Raw genomic sequence first — 24,117 nt, forward strand, 5'->3', positions numbered from 1 at the left:
AATATATAGGGAACCTAAAAAAACCTAATCCCCATACAATTATAATTTTACCTCCATACATGTAATGAACCCAAAACCCGACCTAATTAGAAATCTAAACCCAATAATAATTCTGTTGACCTACATAATACAAGATACGCCCTACCCTAACACTTCTCGATCCAACCGATGGCAATGCGAGTAAAGTTCCATGAAAGGAAAACCAAATTACTGAACACAACGTTGTTTTCATCATGGTTTTGAAACTTGAATCAGCCTAGTTGACTTGCTATTAAGCTTTTTCTTTTTTCTTTTTTTATAAAACGATTCCTATTAAAGCTGATTTTATGTATATTGAATATGATCGAGTTGGGGCAAGTCGGGCCAATTCATACCGATGGAAATCGGTATTCCAAAAGCCCATACCAAAGATTCCAATTTTGTCTTGTCTATGGGGTTTTCATTTAAAAAAATAATCTTTCTAAATTTTAAAAAATAGAAGACTCCAGAAGGAGTTGAGTTCCTAGCACATACGTTCACCTGTATGTATGGGTCAGGTGCCAACATCTATCTCTTTTGCTTCGATAAATGCCTCTCTTCACCCTTTAAAAGGTAGTAAATGAGTTGGAACAGGGTTCCCATTCCCCCTTAATGCTTAGTTCATGTAGACAACCTAGGTTCTAGGTAGGTAGGTAGCCTCAAAATTCAAGCTCTTTTAACCATACATAGTTTACCCTTTACTAAACTGGTTCTCGTGAAAGTTCACCAATCTAGCCCTTAGGCCTTTTTAAACTATTAGACAACATCTATTAATGTTATTAACACCACACTTACTAAATAATGCAACCAACAATACAATCAAAACAAAAACCTAATTGATGAGCCAATCTGAAAAAATATTTAAACTCTCAATTGGATTTTATAACAGCAAAATTCAGTAACGCATTAAACAATAAACAAGCTTATATACTTAGAGATAATCCTCTCCAAATATATTAATTAACATTATATATTAATTAACATTCATCCTAAAATTACAACAATATTATCAGTGCAATAAGTTCAATACAAACCATTTTCAATCCACTAAAATCACCTTGGATCCCACACCTTCATATCACAACATGCAAAGCAGTCCCAAATCTTTTCATCCTTATTTAAAAGAACTTGTCCTACTCATGAGCATCATCTGTGTTCTTCTTCTTCTTATATATATATATATACATACTTGGACAGGTGTTGACACCTGACCTGTACGTGTAGTGGAACTGAATACCTATAAGAATGCTAGGATAGATACAATCGTGGGCCCGCAGGTTGTCCAATTTATAATATGTGTGATCCATATAATATGTTTAAAAAAATGTTATTATATTTAAAAATAAAAAAAACCCATCAAATATTGCATTTCCCCGAGCCCAATAACCCTTCCTCTTCTTCATAAGTCTGTCTCTATTGAAAACCTTTTTCCATCCCTCTTCTCCGTCTCTGAATCTTTGCTGGAAAGTTTGTCTCCTTCCTCTCCTCTGTTTCTAATTCTCTACTAGAAGTCCTTGTACTAGTTGTCATTGTTTTCTTTGCATATGTAGAACTCTCTTCTTTGTTGGAAATCCTTTCTCTGCCGCAATTCACATATGTTTTTTTTTTTTTTTGTTCCTCTTTTGATTAGATAAAGGTCAGAAGTTGTATATAATTTTCTTTTAGAGTTGTTCTTGAGTTAGAAAGATATACACGAAAAAGAGAGAGAGAGAGAGTCTGCATGTAAATTTGTAAACATGTATTAAGATTGTGATGTTTGTTTGGTTCTAATAAAATGTGAAATATAAAAGATAATATCTCTAAAATGGTTATTTCTACTGATTGATATGGTTTGCAAGGTAGACTTTAATCGTAAAAATCAACAAGTAATATGGGGGTACTAAAAAAGAAGTACCTTGGTATACGCTATTAGTCCTGATGGGGTTTCTTGTTCAGTCCCTCCATCTTCGCATGGTCACCTTAATACCGAGTCTTTCATGGTTGGTGACTTTGAAATCATCTATGAATGACCATACTGTAGCTATTCTCACATCCATGACTTCATTATTGGTTAGCCCTAACATTTGTAGCCATACTACTTTGTCTTTGCTGGGGGCAACATTTATGAAAGTTACTAACGGCGATTCGTACACTGATTTTCAGGTCCTCTATAGACAATAGCGTTATCAAGTCTTAGATGCTACTCCATGGTGGCTGAATGAACATCTACTTCATTTATTTGTTGTTACCTTGGACCCTCATCAAGTCATAAATTTAGGGTTCAAGATGATATACCAGTATATATTCATTTAATCCAAATTCCAGAAAAATGTTTTAATGAAATTGCAATTAAGCATGCAACAGAACATGTTGTTAAGCCCATGTCCATTGTCATGAATTGGATGTCATGGGATCTCCCATTATTTTCCTATCGAAATAACAATCCTAAACTATAAGCGGTTCTCTATCCATCATAATACCGAAATAAAAAATGATAAAGTGTTTTTAACTTTTTAATTATTATGAAATATGAGCTTTTCAACCTATGTGAGATCTGCAGTAATATGTTTCACCATACAAATATTGATTGTTTTACTAAAGGAGCAATCTCTTATGTTCTTTCAGATTGTCTAACTATTCGCGACTAGGCCTAGTGGTAGTTTTCAGTTATTTGGCCCAACAATAATCTTGATTCAACTTTGCGAATTTTTTTCTAAACCCTAGTGGGAATCCTTCTATTTTTGTGTGTGGTTTCATCTACAACTATAGTTACATGTTCACCTTGTCCAGTAGGACACAATGGTGATGACGGGTCTATTTGAGGTAAGTAGTGAGAAGCATTGCCCTCAAAACTTGGATGTTGATCTTGTGTCTACATCTCAAAAAGCCCCGTATTCCCTTTCCCTACTAATGATATGAATCCTACTCATTCTAATGACGATGCTGATTCAAGGAAAAGAAAGAGAGGGAACTCTGGGGTAGAGAATGACGCTATGGAACTAGATATCTTTCGTCGTTTCTCAATGGAAACCGTATCCAAGTCTCAGAACTCTAATTCTGTGTCAAAGAAGAAAGCTTTAGTCAATAAGATGACCATAGAAACAGATTCCCTCTCCACGATAGTTAATAAAAAAAGGGTAAGATCTAATGAAGATGGAGTTGCCTTCAAGGGGATAGGAGAGATGTGTTTTAGTTACTATAAGTCAAGTGGATATGGGGCTCTTCCTTCAGCCACTTGGAAGATGTAGCAAACAAATGAGTATGAGTGGACAAATATTTTTTGTTTTGGTAAAAAGAGATGTTATTGAATAATCAAAAGCGATAGAGATGAGGCATCAGAATTACAAATTCATTGACCCAAGGAGTGGAAATAGGCCAAGATGTCATCCGCTCTAATGGCAAAGCCTTCCAGGCTAGATAGTCTGTGATATAGTTTGCCTCTCTAGGAATGTAATAGAAGATACAATCTTAGGGGAAAGTAGCCAAGTGTTTGATATCCAAGATGAAAGGGGCCACGCTGTTAGGAGTCCATTTTGAGGGGCTAATGATAAGAGAAATGAGCTCCTTATTATCTGATTCCATTTAATTTTATCAAAGCATTCAGATACACAATGAAGAAGAGCTTCTACTAGGGAAGAGTGGAAGTATAATGGTTCAAATATGACCAATTGAGGAGAACCATTATAATCACGGATGATAAAACCCAGACCCCCATTAGACTTGTCACTGTCACAAGCTACATCATAATTGACTTTAAGGAAAATAGAGGTTGACGCTTCCATTTACTTTCCGACGATGCTGGACATTTGTTCATAGTGGCTTGGTGGGAGGGATGCACCTTGCAAGAAGCTTGAGTGAGCTTAGATGAACCTTAATTGTTATCTGAATAACATCAACGGGGGTCTAAGTTCACCTTTTAGAAAGGAGGTCATTTCACACAATCCAAATATACTAGCAAAGGAAAGCGTACATCCCAGATAATTCATGATCTTTTACTTTGTTTCCACATTTTATAGATTTAATTTCATTGATTTAAAGATGCGGCTTAGGGGAATCCTCGTGGGGGACAATATAGGATAGAGGGCTTTTAAACCACACGGCTCTAACAAATCGACACACGAGAAGAATGTGGTCTAAGTTTTCAATTGAACCACACCTTTGGCAAATTGGATCAACAGGGATTTGACGATGGTGGAGGGCCTCTTCTATTGCCAGACCGTCGGCACAGGCTCTCTGCATGAAATTTTTAATTTTCGGGAGGGTATGACAGCTCTATATACTTTTCTAAACTTGATCTCGGATAAGACTCCATGAGGGATTATGTGAGATTTGAAGATGAGATAGAGTTGTTGATGTTGCTGTTACAATATTGGAAATAACATGGTAGGCCGACTTGACTATGAAGACTTTGTTCTTTGAATCCCCCCTAACCATATTGATGGTCAGTTTAAGGAAATAAGCTAAGGGTGACATCCATGATCGCCTTCGCATATGATGGTTTGAATTGAGAATGTAGCAAGTCTAACTTCTAACATCGATTTTGTTGATCGATAAACGCATCTGAGGAGTTTCAACGATCATTCCATAGACTGACTAGTTCTCTAAATCAAATTTTCTACAAAAGCCCCGCACTAAAGCTTTCCTTCCCTCCAAAAAATTGCGCCAAGCCCATGACAATTGATGTCCTAGGGGAGCAACTAGAAAATCTGATTGGGGAAAGTAGATAGTCTTGATGAATCCCATCCACAACTCTGGCTGAGACCAAAGGCTCCATGTGAACTTTGCAACGAGAGTAGAATTTTGCAAAATTGAATCCTTAAAACCAAACCCCCCCCCCTTTCTCTTTAGACCGGCAAAGTCGAGACCAAGATATCCAGTAGATCTTTTATTTTTTATTTGCTTTTTCCCAAAAGAAATTCACAGTGGCTTTCCAGATAGAGTCATGTTGGAATTTAAAGTGAGAACCTGCACAATTGGGTAATGCAAAGTCTACCAACTTGATCAAAGTCTCCTTCCACATTTGAGATAAAAACTTGCGTTTCCAATTTTTGAAAAAAAATTTCCATCTTGTCATGGATATAATTGAAGACTTAAGCCTTTAATACCCCAAATACCATCTGGAGTCCAAGGTAATTGGAAGGACCATCTCCATATGAAATTTTTTATACTCTGAAAAATCACCTCTTGAACTTTGGGGGAGTGTTATGACTGAAATTAATGCTAGATTTCTTCAAGTTTATGGCTTGACCACTATCACGATAATATAACTCCAAACAAGTCTTGAGATTGCATACTTCCTTCAACTTCAATTATGAAAAAAGTAAATAGTTATCTACAAACATCATATGAGATATAGTTGGAGCTCTATTTTTAATCTTTATACCTTTAATTAGATGGAGATTTTTAATTTGATTAATAATTGAGCTCAATCCCTAGGCACAAAGGATGAAGATGGCTGGAGAGAGAGGGTCTCCTTGGCGGATACCACACGTGGAAATGAAGGAAGCACAGACAATCCCATTAACCAACAATTTGTAGTTAACCGACTTAATACATTTCATAACGAGAGATACCCATTGAGAGCTAAAACCCAACTTTCATAATATCCTTTCAATAAAAGGTCACTCGAATCTGTTGTATGTTTTTTTCATATCTAACTTCAAGGCTAAATTTTTTTTTTTTTTTATATTGTGGAATAACTCGTGTGCCATGAGTATGTTGTTGGATATCAAAGGGGATGGGATGAACACCGATTGCATTGGGGAGATAATGTTGTTGAGGATACCATGTAAACGATTTGCTAGAATTTTTGAATGACTTTAAAAGCTACCCCACAAAGGCTTATTGAGTGGAAATGCTCCGCATTCTCCGTGTTGAAAACTTTGGGAATAATGCAAATGTAAGTGGAATTTAAATCTTTGTTCATCTGACCTGTAACAAAGAACTCAGTGGAAAAAGCTATTAAATCAGTATTAGTATAATCTCAAAATTTTTGAAAAAACATAGGGGGCAGACCGTCCAGGCCAAGAGATTTTAAAGGTCCATAGCAAGCAGAGCATTGTGAATTTCCTCAGTGGTAGGGATCCGACACAAGGATGAATTCAAATCATCATTTACTAATGCCTAGATCGTGTGGATGACCTAGTGAAACGCATCAACTTCTATAGTGTTATACTTGTGACCCAATCTGTACTTATGATACTTGTGTGCTTGTTGTAGTGTAGCTTGGACAGCCCTTCGGAGTCTCAAAGGAAGACTTTGACTAGATAAGCTTTAGACTTAGACTTTGTAACTAAATCTTGCATGATTGGTTCTTGACCATTATCTTAGTTTTTATGTGCATTAAGTACACCCTTTCATGCCCTCTTTTCATGTACAAACAATCCCTATTAAAACCCCTCTCAACCCCTACCTAATTACCCTCGAAGTAGGCGAGATCGTCGGAGTCAATTCAATTCTAGTTTGCTGTCATTGTATAACAGCCAGCTTCTAACCCAATTTCAAGGGCTTTCCCTTCTGATTTGGTCAAAAGTTTCTTCATGAAAAATGTATCCCTTTAAGTCTAGTTTATAACTCATTTTGAATCGCATAATTTTGTTATGTATTAACCGAGTTATGGCCGAAATAGTGGGCAGAGGTCAGATCTTACGGATCAAGCTTGGGCCAACCGGTGGATGATGCATCCTCCGCCCAGTGCAAAAACCTGCCCTGTGAAGGTTATTCTGATTTGGTTTCATCTTCCCTTGGTCCAGGGCTTAACCCTTGGTTATTTTAAACCATTTGTGACCCATGTGACCTAACTAAACCCTAAGACCTCTAACCTAAGGCTCATTTGGACATTAATAATTTTTAAAGCCCATTTTGGACCTTAGGCTAACTCCCAACCAAACCAGGCCTAGGATCCTTAGCTAAATAAGGAAAGAACCCAACCTCTCCTCATTTCTTGCATTTCCTAACCCTAGAGAGGAGAGAAAACGTGGGAGACTAAGAAAGGAGGAAGAAGGAAGGAGAAGAAGAACGAAGAGAAGGGAGGAGCCCTAACCTCCATTAGAGCCCCTCTCGAGTGCAAACCACCTCCCAACCAGCTTGAGAACCAAGCTTAGATCTAGGAGCTCATGGAGAAGGGGATTTACAACCCAATTCCAACCTAGAAGCTTTCCCCCTTTCTGTCCTAAGCTAACCCCATTGTAAGTAAACTAACCCATATGAAATCTAAGTAGTTTTCTTTAAGAATTGATTGAAATCCTATCTAAACCTAAGCCAAACCTTGGGGCTTCTTGTCCTACTGTGTTTAGACCTCTAATCGGATGCTAGTTGTACAACCATTGGCTTAGACCATCCATTTCCAGCCCCCACAGCTTGATTGCCATTGAACCCTCTTGAAGAACCTCCAATTTGAGGATTCTTGATGTTGGAATCCATCCAATCCCCTACCAAACATTAGAGCTTTTATTTCTAATTGTTTTACTTATCTATTTGGATGTTTAGAGCACCAATTAGAACCCTATAATGAACCTTTCCTAGCCCTTTGGCCTAGATGCCATCAAGTCCCATTGTTGACCTCCATTTTTGGGAATTTTGGTGTGAGGAATCAAATCCTTGCTTGGGGATCCTAATTGGATCAAACCCCCATGTTTTGTAGCTTCCTTGGAGGCTAAAGACATCCCACGTTGACCCCCTGCTGGCCCATTGGCCACTGGCCAAGGCTGGACTCGAGCTCAAGCCAAAAACCTGTTGTTTTGGACCTGGCAAACGATGCATCATCCACCAGGGTACAAAACATCGTTCGCCTAGGCCAATTTTGTACTGTTTTGGAGTTCCAACTCCGGGTCTTATTACCCCGACTCTCTCACTTTTTATGCACTTGTATGATGTCATGATAGGCTAGCATATGCATACGGGAGGAGCGTATACTATACAAAAACCAAGTTTACCTTCAATACAACAATGGTGAGTGGATTAGACACTTGACTTTAATTTGTGGATTATTTTTGTATGGTTTGCGTGGGATGTCATTCATGCATGTGTAATGCTAACTACGATATGCTATGAATACGTGGGGGCGTGTGTTGTCCAATTCTTTAAATTATGGAAATGAGATGGCATGATAGAATTGCAGGGTTATTCAAATCATGTTGAATGCTAGAGAATTAGGACATGCTATCCGAATATGAGAATATTATGAATATTGTGAATTGGAATATGGTGTTATTGGTGTTATGTGAAATGGCGAATGTGATAAGTATGTGAATGCATGGGAATTTCTAATGATGGGATCCAAGTGTCGTGAGTGATGCCGGACTTGGGATCACCATGAGATGGAAATATGAATGATAAGTGAGGATGTGTATTGTGATTGATATGTGAGAATGTGATTGGTGATGTATGCTGGTGATGTGGATTTAGGTTGGGATGTGACCGGCCGACCGTATTTTTGGTATCACACCTGATCTCCCGATATGCCTATGCATAAACTAGAGGGGGTGAGAGGATAGCCAGGCCACCGTGTTATGGCACTATGGACTCAGCCTCTAGGCTACACATGGGTGTGCACCTTGCATTACATTAGAATCATGCTGGTTAGGTCATATCGCACCCAGTGTTACAACCCTTACCGACAGGGGTATAGGTGTCGAGCGTACCCATGGGTCCCGACCAGTATCCGGGGTAGCCCACCGCGAAGTTCAGGCGCCGACCAGTATTTCGGCTGAACGCTAGGACGGGGTATGTATCGGGGATTTGTGAACAACCCGGTGAGTGGGTCCGGTCTCGCAGGCTTCCAAATGACATAGGTTTGACATCGAAGGATTGTCATCCAGGATCATGGCACTATATGCCGGAGATGCTACTTAAGTGTCACAGTAACACTTAACCCAGACTTAGAACTTGTTGCTTAGGTGGAAAAGCTACAAAAGCATGCTTGCATTTTATGATCATGCATCATTGTGATACTTCGTTTGGTTGTGTGGTTTAATCGCTCACTGAGTTTAGTTGGAAGCTCATCCCTCGAGGGACCGCTCTTTTTAGATATGGATGCAGGTACTGCCGAACCAATTGAGGTTGATTTGGAATACCATGGTGGTGAGGCGTATAAGGCCTGGGGAAAATTCTTGGTGAGGAGGACCATGGTACAGGATGCGTATATGAGGCTTGTGCCTGCGGTGCGTAGAAGTGCAGGTTGTGGGCCCAATGGATTGGATTTTTATTTTTATTTACTTCTATTAATTGTTTGAGAATAAGGTGACTTTTGGCAAGGTCCAACTTTTGAGCACTTATTTGCATTATTCTTTATGATTTGGTAATACTGTGACAATGGAGATAAGCCACTATTATATTTACATTATCATTTAGATTCGATCTCTAAATATCTATTGTATTCTGTTACGTACTTCCTTGTCTTCCACTGCAACTTTGAATACCGATTTGAGTGTGTGGCAATGAACGTGGCATAGCATAGTATGATCCTTGGGGTTTGGTATGAAATACTGGGGTATTCCAGTCACACGTCCCTAGGTGTAGGGACGGGGTTGTGACATATAAACTCCAAAGAGAATGTCTCTTTGAAATGTTTTGAAAGGATTTGATATACTTCGTTGTTTGATGTGGACCACTCTCCCAATGGAAATTTTAGTTGGAGAATCTTATTTAAAATGCACCTTTGCATTGTGGAAGCATGAAAGAATTTCATGTTGAGGTCACCTCCAGTCAACCAAGCAATACAAGATTTTTGAAGCCACATTTATTTTTCTTCCCCCAACTCTTCATCAAGGAGATTTCATATGAAATTTACCTTCTCTTGGGAGAAATTATTCTGACTGAGGCTTTGAAAGTATTCCAGCTCTTTCTGTAAGGATTTAATCTTTGATTGAACATGTCCGAACACCTCATGGTTCCATTTCTTAAAGACATCTTTTACAATTTTTCATCTTGGACAAGAGATTAGAGGCTACTGATCCTGAAGATAGAATGTTCCAAGCCACATGGCCTCAAAGCAGAAAGGGTGACCCCCCCTCATTTTACCTACAGTAGAATCGACTAAAATCGGATTATAGTCTGAACTGATTGTGAGACGTACAAAGATAACAACATCTACAAAATCACTCCTCCAAGCTTGGTTTGAAAGTTCCCGATCTAGCCTTATGTGAATACTGGCGTAGCCCTACTGTTTGTTAGTCCAGTTAATTGATGAACCTTTAAAGCCCATATCAATTAATCTGCATATATTTATCATATCCTGAAAGTTTTCAGAGTCATAAGATTTTGGGACTGATCCTCCCACTTTTCATGCCAAATTAAGGAGTTAAAATCTCCTACACAGAGCCAATTCTCATGCTGAGAGTCACCGATACGAATGGACAAATCTGACAATCTAGACGAACTGTGAGCAAATGGTGACATGGCTTTCTCAAGGAACAGAGGAGGGATGGCCTTAAGAGGTGTTTAATTTACTCTTAGATGTGTCGTTTTCGATAAAGTCGTCTGGTTTTATAAATATGGTGAACCAAACTAGGGATGTCATTTTTGTTGCTCATGTATGGGCAACAATGGATCATTATAAATAGGCTCTCTGAATCAGTTGTGGACAATGTTTGTAACTTTTTGTTTAGCAATTATGTTTTCCTTTTCAACAAAAAAGAAAAAGAAAGAAGAAGAAGTGCCTTCAATGAGGCTGGTTGTGCTGCTCTCTTTCTATTTCGAAATAGGTTTATTTTAGCAAAATTTGGTTGTAGTGTGATAGGAGATGAGGTCAAGACAAAAGAAGCCAATGGTTTTCTTCAAGGGATTGAAGAAGATAGGGAGATGGGATTCAATTCAATAGAGGCACAGACTGATTTTGCTAAGTTGATTTCGAAGACTAGAGAGGTGGTGTAACCATGGAGATGGAGATGTTTTTGTTCTCTACTGTTTCACCTAAGAACTCAAACTTGTAGGGAAGAACAACGTAAATGTGTACATCAACACTCCTCACACGTGCAAGCTTTCTTGGCACTGTGCACATGACACTGAGGAAAAAGAAGTGGGGGCGAAAACTCCCTTTGGCTCCCTGCTTTGATACTATGTTTGCTACCGTTTCACCTAAAAGCTCGAACTTGTTGGAAAGGGCAACGTATTTATATATATATGAACAGTTTTCATATTCTGATGGATGCTTAATTATTTGGGTTGTACTAATCTAAACAACTTTTCTTTTTAAGTATTGTAATAATTCTGTGGTAGAGCATACTCACCTTTTAGCTGTTAAAGCCGATGAGGGAAAACAAATGAAATTTTGTGTTGGGTGAGAATGCTTTGAGCTTTGTACAGTGTTATTTTTTAGAAGTTTCTAATTTTCTTCCATAAATAAAGAAGGGCCCTTCCTTCAAATCCTTGGGCGATCTCTATCTCCATTCAGTTTTGTAAGACCAAAACATTCAATTATGGGCTCATGCTCCATTGGTCATGCAATTCTCATAATCGATTGAATGCATTTTGACCAATCTTCAATCCTAAGCTTTTCACCCAACTGAGAAGATAAAATAATCTTCATTCTATGTTCAATTGTCCTGTGATTTATATATTGATTTGCTTCATGATCATTTTGTGGGATGTATAATAAGATTAAGTATTTTGTTATTATATTGTGTTTATTTTAATTGATAAACTTCCTTCTGATAAATTTGTATTTTAGATGGTATTATTGTGTTTGTGGAATGATATACATGTTCGTTGTATATTGATACAATGACTCTCTTGTATTTTTTCTTTTTTTTTCATATAGGAACCATATAAAACACATATTAAACGTGTATCATATTATTGCCCCATGCTTATGTTTTCCCGCTAAACTTTCAACTGCATTGTTGAAGTCTAGGGTCGTTTTGTATGCATCCGTACTTACTTTACCGAACTTACGATGGCTTTAATTGTTTTAACCCTTTAAATGGTGCTTTATTCCTTCCAACCATAGTTAGTGAATTCATCAAATTTTTTTCCGAACTTTTTAAAGATAAGGAAGAAAAAAATTTTGACGAATTGAAAATTGTTCCTAGGAAAAATTCTGCACTAAAAATACAAAGACAGGTGGGCGGTAGGGCGAAATCTACACCGGTGAAGGACATTCGAATGTAAGTAACCCGGTGTGAAGTCTTTTAAAAACTTGGGCACTCTCTCCTTAACGGCTAGGTTTTAAAGAAATTGGTAACTACAATGTGCCTCCAAGGATGGGAGAAAAATCCCTCAAGAAATGTCTTCTACATGCTATTATTCTGTTGGTTGAATGATATACATTAACTATATTGCATAGTGAATATATGCCATTGTAAAAAAATATATATATTATTTAGTCTAGGTTCCATTAATCCCCTATGTATCTATACCTTTTTTCTTTTTCTTTTTCTTTTTTACTGTACCCAAACTCACTAGGCTTTTCGAACATTATCTCTCCCTTTTCCCACAAACGCTTGCTTGGTCAATGCCATCTTCTGTATCGCAGATTCGCAGCTAAAGTCATGCCTGCTTCCAACTTTATGATGGCTCTGATCTCATCGGCGAACTGCTGGTATAGGCTCACTCCTGCAAGGCCAACCCACTTGATCAGGGCTGGAACAAAAGGGACCTTTATCCGCTGCTGTGCACATTGTGCGGCACAGCAGCAGCCATGTGTGCACAGTGGGACCCGCTGCTGCACCGCACGATACGCACAGCAGCGCTCCACTTACAGCAGCAGATAAAAATTCGAACAAAAGCTGCTTTGGTGCAATACTGCAATGAGACTTATAGGACCAGATGGGCTTTAGGATTTCTTCAAAGGAATGGTGTGTGTGATGCTGGATTATAAACACATCTTATTCAGACTGCTAGGTGGGAGTTGGGACATCATATAAACCATAATATGCGATAGATTTTCCAAGATTTTTAAAAATTCCCATGAGCTATCAGAGGCTTAGAGACATAAATGCATAATGGAATTTACTTAAACAACCCCTAGATAGGTAATGGGGGTAAGGTAGGTCAGTGTAAACCTCTTCTCCTTACCCTCCCTGCCTAGCCTAATTGGTATAAAATCTTTACCTTCAAATGAAGGTCGGATAAGATGGGTAAACAGGTAATAGTTCATTATGTGCTTTTTCTTCTGAAAGCAGAAGTTGAAAAACTTTCCATTGAGCAGCGCAGATTAGATTATCAAATAAGGTATTATATTTAATTTGATGATGATAATTTGTTGGAGAGAAATGCAAGAAAGCATAGAAGACTCAGAGACCTCTGTGAGTGTGAGGATGAGAACAATCAAAAGTAGAATATCTTATCCTTGTTGCCATTTGCGTTCCTCTTGGTTGCTTAGAGGCCCTAGACCCCAAGATGCCATTAAATGACTTTCCCATTAAAAATTATCAGGGACAAATTGGAATACCCAATACTGAAAGGCACTTCTAGCAGAATGAGACTTTGATAGCGATTAGAGCTCCACATGGGACTACTCTGGAAGTCCCCAGTCCTAATGAGGATTGCAGGAAGGACTGCAAGAAGAATGTTATACATTCCTGTTTCTGATGCATTAAAACTTTTCATTTCTAACGGGAAGTTAACTGTCCCTAAAGGAGATATAGAATTGGTACTGTTGGAATTTTTCCAAATAATTGATGTGGGATTTAGTTCCACATCAGTTACGGAGAAGTGTTTTCCTTTGGTTTATATATGATTGTGTTATTATCACATGTTATGTTTGGAAAAGGTTGTACGGTGCACTTGCGAGCGAGGACGGTGACCGTCTGAGCGCGTACCCGTGCGTGTGCGTGAGACGCAATGTGGCGCTTTGATGGCGCACTTGCGCATCGTCGCAGTATGTCGCCTTAATCTTTTCGGGATCGACAGTGTTTGATCAAAGGGTGTTTAGGTTCGATCCAACCGTTGGATCGGTGGCTGATCAAAGTGGGGGTGCAACCACAGCCATGAGAGCCCAGCCCAATAGACATGACCTGTCAGGGGTCAAGTCACATGAGCCAATGGGTGTGACCCATCCGATCAGGGGCCTATAAATGAGCTACGAATTCTCTCAGTCCAGAATTATTAAAAATCTCTGATAGCTTCACAGTGTTACCAGTAACAGTCCGCCTGATTTATCTTGGGAGGCAGGTTTGCTGCAACCCTTTGCAGGAATAGGAGGGTGCAAATACTGTCTTAAGGACAGAACGACCTCGTTCGACTCAGGTCATCTTTCTGTCCTCTTCCTTTTTTTGATTTCAAATTTTTAACAATCTTAAGACAGTATTTAAAATGGAAGAGACAACAGTGATGAAGATACCTGGGAACGAGATCACCAAACTGGACAAGTTTGATGGTTCGTTCTTCAAGCGTTGGAAAGGGAAGATGCATTTCTTCCTCACTGCTTTGAAGATTGCACATGTTCTGAATGAAGAGAAGCCAACAGCACCGACCAACACCACTGGAGAAACACCAGTACAGAAACAGCAGCGCGAGAAGTGGAAACAGGACGACTTCATGTGCAAGGGCTACATTCTCAATTGGTTATCAAACACACTTTATGATGTATACGAGCCCAAGTTTGCAAACAGCACCTCGAGAGAACTATGGGAGGACCTCGACAAAAAGTACAAAATTGAGGATGCTGGCAACAAGAAGTTTCCTATAAGTAAGTTATTTGATTACAGAATGGTAGGAGATAAATCTATTATTTCACAAACTTATGAGTTGCAAGATCTTATGAATCAAATAATCTCTGAGGGCCACTCTCTTGATGAGTCTTTCCAAGTATCTACAATTATCTCTAAGTTACCTTTTGTTTGGAAAGACTGTCGGAAAGAGTTGAAACAAAAGAAGGATGCAATGACTATGCAAGAATTGATTAAGTATATCCAAGTTGGAGAGAATTCTCGCAAACTGGATAAACTTGAATTGGAGGAAAAATCTCCAAAGGTTCATGTTATAGAAAATGCATCATCTAAGGACAAAAAGAGAAAGTTTGATGGAAAAGGAACTGTTTCGGATAAGAAAAAGGGTAACTTCACTACCCGTAAAGCGGCTTGCTGGAAATGGGAAAAAGCCGGTCATTTCAAGAATAAGTGTAGAGTTTATCTCAAGGAGAAGCAACAGAAGGACCAAGCCAACGTGGTTGACAATGATGATTGGACTGCTATGATATTTGAGGTATATGCAGTGGGTGATGATGAGGAATGGTGGATAGATTCCGGTGCAACCAAACACATTGCCAAGAACAAAAATCTGTTCAAAGTTTATGATCCTATAGCAGAGGACAAGATCTCTTTATGAGAAATTCTTCAACTGTTAAGGTCATTGGAAAAGGCACAGTGGTACTGAATCTTACCTCCGGAAAGAAGTTTACTTTAAATGATGTACTTCATGTTCCTGATATTAGGAAGAATCTAATTTCTGTAAGCTTGCTTGACAAACATGGATTTAAAATCCTGTTTGAGTCAGGGAATGTCATAGTGTCCAAAGGGGGAGTTTATGTTGGGAAAGGATATGCATCGAACGGGATGTATAAGTTTAATATGATTAATGGAATTTCATCTTCTGCTTATATCATTTCTACTTTTGATACATGACATTCTAGACTTGGGTATATTAATTATAAGTGCATGAGAAATATGATTAACTTAAGATTTTTACCAGAATGCACATCTTCTAGTCAAGACAAATGTTCTATATGCATCAAGTCTAAAATTGCTAGGAAGTCTTTTAAGAAAGTAGAACAGAATACACAACTCTTAGAATTGGTACATTCTAATTTGTGTGAGTTGGAAGCCATTTTAACTAGAGCTAGTAAAAGATATTTCATCACTTTTATAGATGATTGTTCAAAATATACAGATGTATACTTATTAAGGACTAAAGATGAGGCTTTGGAGAAATTCAAAATCTACAAAGCCGAAGTTGAAATCAATTAGATCGTAAGATTAAAATCTTACGAACTGATAGATGAAAGGAATACTTTTCTATTGACGATTTCTGTGAAGTTTATAGAATTATCCATCAAACAACGGCACCCTATAGTCCTCAACAGAATGGAGTAGCAGAAAGGAATAATAGGACTTTAATAGAAATGGTGAATACACTTTTACTTACTTCTGGATTACCAAAGAATTTATGGGGGGAAGCATTAATGACTGCTTGTTATATACTTAACCGTATACCCCATAAAACGACTAATATCACTCCCTATGAATATTGGATGAAGAGAAAACCTTCTCTTGGATATTTCAAAGTATGGGGATGTAGAACATTAGTAAGATTAACTGATCCTAAAGGACCTAAATTAGGTGAAAAGGCAATTGAATGTATTTTCATTGGCTATGCCCAACATAGCAAAGCCTATAGATTCCTAACGATGGAATCTACAGAGACCGTTAGCCAAAATACAATTTTGGAATCTAGAGATGTTGAGTTCTTTGAGGATTCATTCTCTAGGAAACGGAAGAATGAAGATACAAACAAGGAGGATCAGGATACAGTATAATCAAACTCTGAAAATAATGAGAGTGTTGAACTAAGAAGAAGTAAAAGAGTTAGAGTAGAAAAATCCTTTGGTCCAGATTTCTATCAATTTTTGGTAGAAGGAAATAGAAATGAAATTACATATTCTTGTGTGTATAATATTGAACATGATCCATTGACTTTTCGAGAAGCTATGAATTCTCAAGATTCTGCCTTTTGGCAAGAAGCTATAAATGATGAAATGGAGTCTCTCATGGGTAATAGAACATGGGTTTTAACAGATTTACCTCCTGAATTTAAACCTATTCGTTGTAAATGGATTTTGAAGTGAAAGCTTAAAGTTGATTGAACCATTGATAAATTTAAAGCTAGGTTTGTAGCCAAGGGCTTTAAGCAAAAGGAAGGTATCGACTATTTCGATACATATGCTCCAGTTGCTAGAATTAGTACAATTAGATTGTTAATTGCTTTAGCATCTATTAATAAACTTGTTATACACCAAATGGATGTTAAAACTGCTTTTCTAAATGGAGATTTAGAAGAAGAAGTTTACATGAAACAACCTGAAGGGTTTGTTTTGAAAGGCCAGGAAAATAAGGTTTGTAAACTAGTCAAATCTTTATATGGTCTAAAACAAGCTCCTAAACAATGGCATGATAAATTTGACCAAAGGTTGTAGCAAGTGAATTTAGAATAAATGAATTTGATAAATATGTTTATTCTAAATTTAAGAATAGATATGGTGTTATAATATGTTTATATGTTGATGATATGTTAATCTTTAGTACTAATTTAAACATTATATTAGAGACAAAGGTTTTTTTATCTTCATGTTTTGATATGAAAGATATGGGTGAAGCAAATGTAATTTTCGGAATCAAAATTGTTAGATCCTCTGATTGTATTTCTTTAACACAGTCACATTACATAAAGAAAATATTAAAGAAATTCAATCATGAGGATTGTAAACCAGTTGCTACCCCATATGATCCTTCTATTAGATTAACTTCTAATGAAGGAAAGTGTACATCTCAATTGGAATACTCTAGTATCATTGGCAGTTTAATGTATGTCATGCAGTGCACTCGTCCTGATATAGCTTTTGCAGTTGGTGTTTTGAGTAAGTTTACTCATAACCCTGGACAAATTCATTGGAATGCAGTTTCAAGAGTACTTAAGTACTTAAAGGGCACAATGAATTATGCATTAAGTTATAAGGATTTTCCCACAGTACTAGAAGAATACACAAATGCTAATTAGATTACAGGATCCGATGAATCAAAGTCCACACGTGGTTGAATATTTACCTTGGGTGGAGGATCAATTTCTTGGGGATCCAAGAAACAGATTGTGGTTTCACACTCCACTATGGAGTCTGAATTTATTGTTTTAGCAATGGTAGTAAAGGAAGCAGAATGGCTATTAACAGAGATTCCTCTGTGGCCTAAGCCAATGTCTGCTATATCAATATCTTGTGATAATGAAGCAACATTATCAATGGCTTATAATAAAGTTTACAATGGAAAGTCAAGGCATATCAGTTTAAGACATAGCTATGTAAGAGAACAACTCATCAAATGAGTTGTGACTATTAGTTATGTAAAGTCAACGAAAAATTTGGTTGATCCCTTTACAAAAGGCCCAGGTAGAAATGTGGTATGGAAGACTTTCAGGGAGATGGGTTTAAAGCTTTTAAATAAAAGGTAACCTGCAAGTGCAAACCAACTAGACACTAGACCAACGTCTAGTCAACTAGTTTAATGGAAAAATACTTGTAGTAATAACCGGTTATGCGCTCAACTAGTAGAGATAAGATCTCTTGACATCTCAAGGCATTGCATGTTTGTATGGAGAATCTGACAGAGGGTAGGATCAATCCTTTAATGAGTCTATACCTTATAGGAAATGCAAGTCATACAATTGCATTTTAATAGATTCACCTATATAAGTGCAGGAAGTGGGGCCGCTTCTGCGAGATTTCAAGCTTGTCTCTAAGGTACTTATGAAAACCTAAGATGAAAGCACAAGGCCATAAATATGCGGGTATTATTGCAACTATGTTCAAGTAAGTCATATGTCTAGTATATTAGATTTGTCGCTATAAAATACTAAGTTCAAGGCTTCGGCTACTTCGATTTTGACAAGTACTAATGTATTCTGACAACATAAATGTTCAAGTCGAAAGACACCTTTATGTAAGTATGATTTAAAGGTACAGAGAGGTTATTGACTGAGACTCAATTGTTTTTAAAATTGGGGGAAATTGTTGGAATTTTTCCAAATAATAGATGTGGGATTTAGTCCCACATCGGTTACGGAGAAGTGTTTTCCTTCGATTTATATATGATTGTGTGCTATTATCACATGTTATGTTTGGAAAGGGTTGTACGGTGCACTTGCGAGCGAGGACGGAAGCCGTCCAAGCGCGTACGCATACGCGTGGGCGTGCGTGTGCGTGAGGCGCAATGTGGCGCTTTGATGGCGCACTTCGAACTTGCGCATCGTCGCAGTATGTCGCCTTAATCTTTTCGGGATCGACAATGTCTGATCAAAGGGTGCTTAGGTTCGATCCAACCGTTGGATCGGTGGCTAATCAAAGTAGGGGTGCAACCACACGTACAGCCATGAGAGCCCAGCCCAATAGACATGACCTGTCAGGGGTCAAGCCACATGAGCCAATGGGTGTGACCCATCCGAACAGGCCCTGTGGGCCTATAAATGGGCCACGAATTCTCTCAGTCCAGAATTATTAAAAATCTCTGATAGCTTCACAATGTTACTGTCTCTGCAACCAGTAACAGTCCGCCTGATTTATCTTGGGAGGCAGGTTTGATGTAACCCTTTGCAGGAATAGGAGGGTGCAAATATTGTCTTAAGGACAGAACGACCTCGTTCGACTCAGACCATCTTTCTGTCCTCTTCCTTTTTTTTATTCCAGATTTTTAACAGGTACTTAGAAGCACCATGGGCCCTATTGATATTTACCTTGTCAGGTACTGTTGCTAATAAAATGATGCTTACTTCTATGAGCACTTATGTTTTATATGCAGTGCACAAAAGAGTCAGGACAATATGTGCCAATTTGTTTCAGATAGGATGGATGATTTTCGCAGAAATTTACACGGTGCCTCTTTGTTATTTCTTTCTTTGTAGTCAATTTGAAGAGAAGTTTGAGGAGATGAATGATGTTGAGGCACCCCCAAGCTCACCACTTACAACGAGTTGGGATCCAGTGAGAATACTGTACCAGCAACAGTCACCAAAGTTTTGAGCAGAGGAGAATAGATAGAGCTGCAGGAGCAAGATGTTCAGAGGATGTGCTCAGATCTGAATGCCTGACAAGACTTTGTAAGTGGTATCATGAAGATTGCACTCTCAATTGTTGATGTAAGTGATTGATCTAAGCACTGATGGTTAATCATGGGGTTACTAACTATGATTATGTTCTGAACAGTTGATGCTTTCCTTTTTCTTTGATTTTTGGAAAGTTGAATGAAAATTTATTTTTGCATTTTCTGATTCATAATGGATCTAGGGTTTTCATGAGTAATTTGAACATATAAATTAATAGATGTGTCACATTTCAGTTTACATGATAAACCTACTTACAGCATCTGGCTACTCTTCACAAGGATACAGAGGAGTTTTATCAAGCTGGAAAGCTAATGAATTAAACAAGAAAGGAAGACATTTGCTGAAAATGTTGCCCCATCTGATGGACCATATGGAGAGAAACATCAAAACTTTTGAAGGCACTTTAAATATGGGATCTCCTTTCATTTTGGTACCATATTACCACAAGTTCACATGAATTTCAGCTCATTTCTGGCTGGTAAATATTTATCAGAACCTAAAGTGTTTTATGGTAGATTGGAAGTTCTGTTTGTCGTCTTTGATGTAATTTTTGGCTCACTGTTTTAGGCTTTTTCCTATTACCAATTGCATCTTGTGGATTTATTGATCCCTTTCGTTCCCTAACCCTCTTAACAAAAATTCCCACTCAAAATATTTTTTTTTGGTATGACCAGCACAACCCCATCAATGTTTTTAAGATGTCTCTTATGTCCTCCATGCATTGGGGTTCCTTGTTTGTGTGACTGTGCACGCGCACGCACGTGTGCCTCTGTTTCCCCCTTTCCCTGTTCACATTAACATCAATTACTTTTTCTTTTTTTGCAGAGTAATGCAGATTACTGGCTTTTTAACATATGCCAGAGTTAGCATCACAGACATGCACAGAAGACGAGGATATCCAATCTTCCAGAATGTTGTCCTTGTCTTTATATTGATTGGTATCCTAATTCTCCTATTCAGCCTATTCAGCTGGCGTAGTATGGGGTGGTGTGGATACACTTCATGCGGATGAGTTTCGGACGGATGACATCAGCATGTCATGCCTGTAAACTAAATCTGGTATTGTAGAAGTGCCATCTAATGGTATCTACTATCAGAGGTAATTGGGCTAGGCTAATGGACTAAGTCAACTTCTCTCAAGTCATCAGAGCCTCTCATGTGCATCTACCTTTCTTGTACTCTATTAATGATTCAACTATAGAGATGGAATTTGACAATGCATATGGGAAGACAACTCTCAGATCCCATGGGAAGTCACTTCAAGATGCCAAGAGGATGTGGACAATAGCTAGTCCAATGTACAGTTGAGTAATATATTTTGAGACCTGTGATTCAGTGATGAATAAAATCTTTGTTGTTGTAAGCTCCCTCCAACAACATATACATAATTCCAGCCTCAGCTCTATTGCGTTAGTTCATTAATCTTTTCTGAGGTTCATAGCATCAGAATTATGTCACTGCTCGTAGTCTCTTACCTTGGAAGTATCCTAATGACAGAAACTGACCTTAAAACTTCAGAATATCAGAGTGTTGAATCATATTATCATGGAACTCCAATCAGGTATGTTGGCTTCTCATGTGGAATATTTCTATGGTAAGACCTAATGGATAGTGGGACTCTGTCCTGAGCATGCAGCACTCCTATGTTTGGTGCCTTTAAGTGGAAGATAGAATGGTACATGCATTATGACCAAGTGCAACGGTTGGGTTGCTCCATTGTGACCAAGTAGTAACGGGTTCGAGTCTCTGGAAACAGCCTCTCTGCGAAGCAGGGTTAAGGCTGCGTACATTATGACCCTCTCCAGACCCCACAGTGGCGGGAGCCTCATGCACTGGGTACGCCCCTTTTTAATGGTACATGCATCTTTTTCTTCTGAATTGAGTTTTCAGGACAACATGGTGTCCCAAATTAGAATGGTAAACTATAAAAGAGTTATAAACTCCATTTTCAAACTTTACTTTCAGCTGCAAGATTTTGCCTAGCTTCTTCATTATCATGGTCGATTATTCTTAAATCTCAAGTTGATGACTGAAATTTCACTCAAGATTAACAAGCTTAATCCACATATAAAATTGCATAAAACTGCTCCATGATTGTTCAGTTCCAAGTCCAAATAACTTCACCAATCCTCCCTTGTAACTTTAGTTTTTAGTATTTATTTGTTTAAGGCATTCTGATGTCATGTTTTCTGCAGCTATGATGGAAAGTAATGTTTAAATGAAACAGAAAGAGAAGAAGTAATCACCAAAAAAATAAAAAATAAAAATAATAATAAAAAACCCTGGAATATCAGAATATCATTTTCATTCAGAAGCAGTTAAAATCAATATACAAAAGAAGTATTTATGTATGACTGAAGGGGTACCAATACAACAAAATCACTTGTCTTTCTGGACTTTCTTCCCGATCCAACCGGCAACAATGGGAGTGAGAGCTACTGTGGGAGGAAACCTGATTGGAGATGCAGCCTTATGTGCAGCATATGCCAGAGCGAATATTCCAACTTTTTCTCCGTTCTCAGAAGCAGGGATTCCCACCTGAAAAACAATCCAGAATATTCAGTCTTGGGAGATTCAAGAATTGGAAGGCACGATACGCCCATTGAGAGGAGATCCCAGATTTTTTTCCTTTTAATACCTTCTGCAACAGAGCTTGAACGTCAATCCCTGCACTGACGAGGATGTAACAAAGGGAAAAGGAAATCAAGGAAAGAGTAATGGATGTGGCCAGGTATGCTCCACCGTATTTGGCCAATAGCTCTTTGGCTTGATCCCCTTTAGACTTCTCCCCTTCCCCTTCCTCTCCTTTCTCTTTCGAGCTAAATATCTGCAAATAATAAATCCATTAAATCGTGAAAGTTAAAGTACGCATCCGAAGAAGAAAAAGGTTAGAATTTTTGTAGTACCTTCCAGAGACCAGCTTCGAGGCCGAATTTCTCAGTAATTTCTGCAGCAAAGGGAGGGGTGGTTTTGGCTTCCTCTGTCTTTTCTTTGAGAGCTTTGACTCTGAAGTGCTTAAAATCGGATTTGCAGCGAAGCGGCGAGACATAGTTATACAGAACTGCTTTGTCAGTCTTCAACAGCGAAGACGAAGAAGAAGAAGAAGAAGAAGAAGATGATGGAGCAATGGAGGAGAGAAGAGGGAAGAGCAGAGCTACTGCCATTACTACCAAAATTTCTGTCTTATCTATCTATCCCCACAGCTTACGGAGCAATAGAGGGACAGAGAGAGGAGAGAGAAACGAGTAATAACTGAAAAAGAGAATGTTACTTTTTTTTACCCTTTTAACCCTCGTCTTTATAGAAATTCCTGTTGCCCCATATTGGACCGGAAATAATGGGCCTTTCCTATTGTAAGATCCAAATATGATAGCCCAATAACAATGACCACTATTCTATAGTCTAATACTATCTAACCAAGGAAGCCAATGGCTAAAACCCAAGCTGCCCTCAGTTTTCCTTCTTCTTTGATATCCTTTTCCTTATTGCTTTGCTTTCTTTGAGTTTGATGCCCCAAAATCCAAAAAACATAACAAGCCCTTAAGACTTAGGCTGTGTTTGGTTTGTATTATTGGAATGCATTCTAGGTTGATTTCGCATTCTCAAGCGATAAACACAACTATTTTCATCATCCGAGAATGTGAAATTGACCTAGAATGCATACCAAACACTGCCTCTCTCTCTCCCCTCCCCTCCCCTCCCCTTTTTACAATTTTGTCACCATATATCTTTTTTTTTTGGGTAAATTGTCACCATATATCTCGTAACACATAAAAAGAATCAAAATAAGCCGGGGGGGAGGGAAGAGAGAGAGAGAGAGAGAGAGAGAGAGAGAGAAAGAACATTTGATTACATTTAAAATTTGGTGAACATGTTGTTCAAATCACTTGGACGATATCAGACAAAGTTGACAATGGTCATAAGCACATGAATATAGTGTATTGAAAAGTGAGTCTAAAGTGTCAAGATTACACGAAACACCATTAGATTCAATTTTATGAAACTTTAATTACATTTTTGGACCGAGTTTTCCCACATGCACGGTCAACCGAGGGGTATTATTGACTTCGTATTATAAGTGATAGAACATTTACGACTTTTGATGGATGTATTTTTCTTGGGAAACTTTCTCTTAAATTTTTTTAGGCCAAATGTTCTCTGTGCCGAGGGCGCAGGCTACATCTAAACACATGGAGGTGAGCGAAATGACCACCCTGCCCCCTGAATCTTAGGCCCATGGGGTGTAGGCTGTGCTACGGTACAGAGAACATTAGCCCATTTTTTTAATCACTTCTCTTGCTTGTTTGGGTTTAC

General features: G+C 38.2%; 3 protein-coding genes across 4 annotated transcripts in view; 2 read left to right on the forward strand and 1 right to left on the reverse strand.

Annotated features, from left to right (window-relative positions):
• The window catches only part of LOC122671656 (transcription factor E2FA-like), a 62,497-nt gene extending 41,329 nt beyond the window's left edge, over positions 1 to 21,168 (forward strand). Inside the window, exon 15 of the mRNA XM_043869010.1 lies at positions 20,849 to 21,168. The gene's annotated coding sequence lies outside the window, so the exon portion shown is untranslated. The remainder of the gene's footprint in view (positions 1 to 20,848) is intronic.
• On the reverse strand, positions 12,476 to 23,014 carry LOC122671657. 2 transcript variants are annotated; one of them, XM_043869012.1, is made up of 5 exons: positions 22,710 to 23,014; positions 22,442 to 22,630; positions 22,169 to 22,341; positions 20,030 to 20,035; positions 12,476 to 12,542 (listed from the first exon to the last, which is right to left on the reverse strand). In XM_043869012.1, the coding sequence occupies exons 1-3, from the start codon at positions 22,965 to 22,967 to the stop codon at positions 22,183 to 22,185; spliced, it is 606 nt and encodes a 201-aa protein (XP_043724947.1). In that variant the 5' UTR covers positions 22,968 to 23,014; the 3' UTR covers positions 12,476 to 12,542; positions 20,030 to 20,035; positions 22,169 to 22,182. The 2 variants fall into 2 exon arrangements, with proteins under 2 accessions (XP_043724947.1, XP_043724946.1); XM_043869011.1 differs by lacking the exons at positions 12,476 to 12,542; positions 20,030 to 20,035 and having other exon boundaries at positions 22,092 to 22,341.
• Positions 14,251 to 15,264, forward strand: LOC122672378. Its single transcript, XM_043869863.1, has one exon. It carries the CDS (start codon positions 14,251 to 14,253, stop codon positions 15,262 to 15,264), a length of 1,014 nt encoding a protein of 337 aa, XP_043725798.1.
• Positions 23,015 to 24,117: the final 1,103 nt, after the last annotated feature.

The sequence above is a fragment of the Telopea speciosissima genome, chromosome 8 (genome assembly GCF_018873765.1).
Source record: "Telopea speciosissima isolate NSW1024214 ecotype Mountain lineage chromosome 8, Tspe_v1, whole genome shotgun sequence".
Classification (NCBI taxonomy): domain Eukaryota; kingdom Viridiplantae; phylum Streptophyta; class Magnoliopsida; order Proteales; family Proteaceae; genus Telopea; species Telopea speciosissima.

Excerpts from the sequence above, each read along its gene's own strand:
- LOC122672378 (XM_043869863.1), top strand. The coding sequence starts at position 14,251 with ATGGAAGAGACAACAGTGATGAAGATACCTGGGAACGAGATCACCAAA.
- LOC122671657 (XM_043869012.1), bottom strand. The coding sequence starts at position 22,967 with ATGGCAGTAGCTCTGCTCTTCCCTCTTCTCTCCTCCATTGCTCCATCA. Across the intron at positions 22,631-22,709 it reads TCGAAGCTGGTCTCTGGAAG|ATATTTAGCTCGAAAGAGAA; the intron begins GTACTACAAAAA and ends TATTATTTGCAG. Across the intron at positions 22,342-22,441 it reads TTCAAGCTCTGTTGCAGAAG|GTGGGAATCCCTGCTTCTGA; the intron begins GTATTAAAAGGA and ends ATTGTTTTTCAG.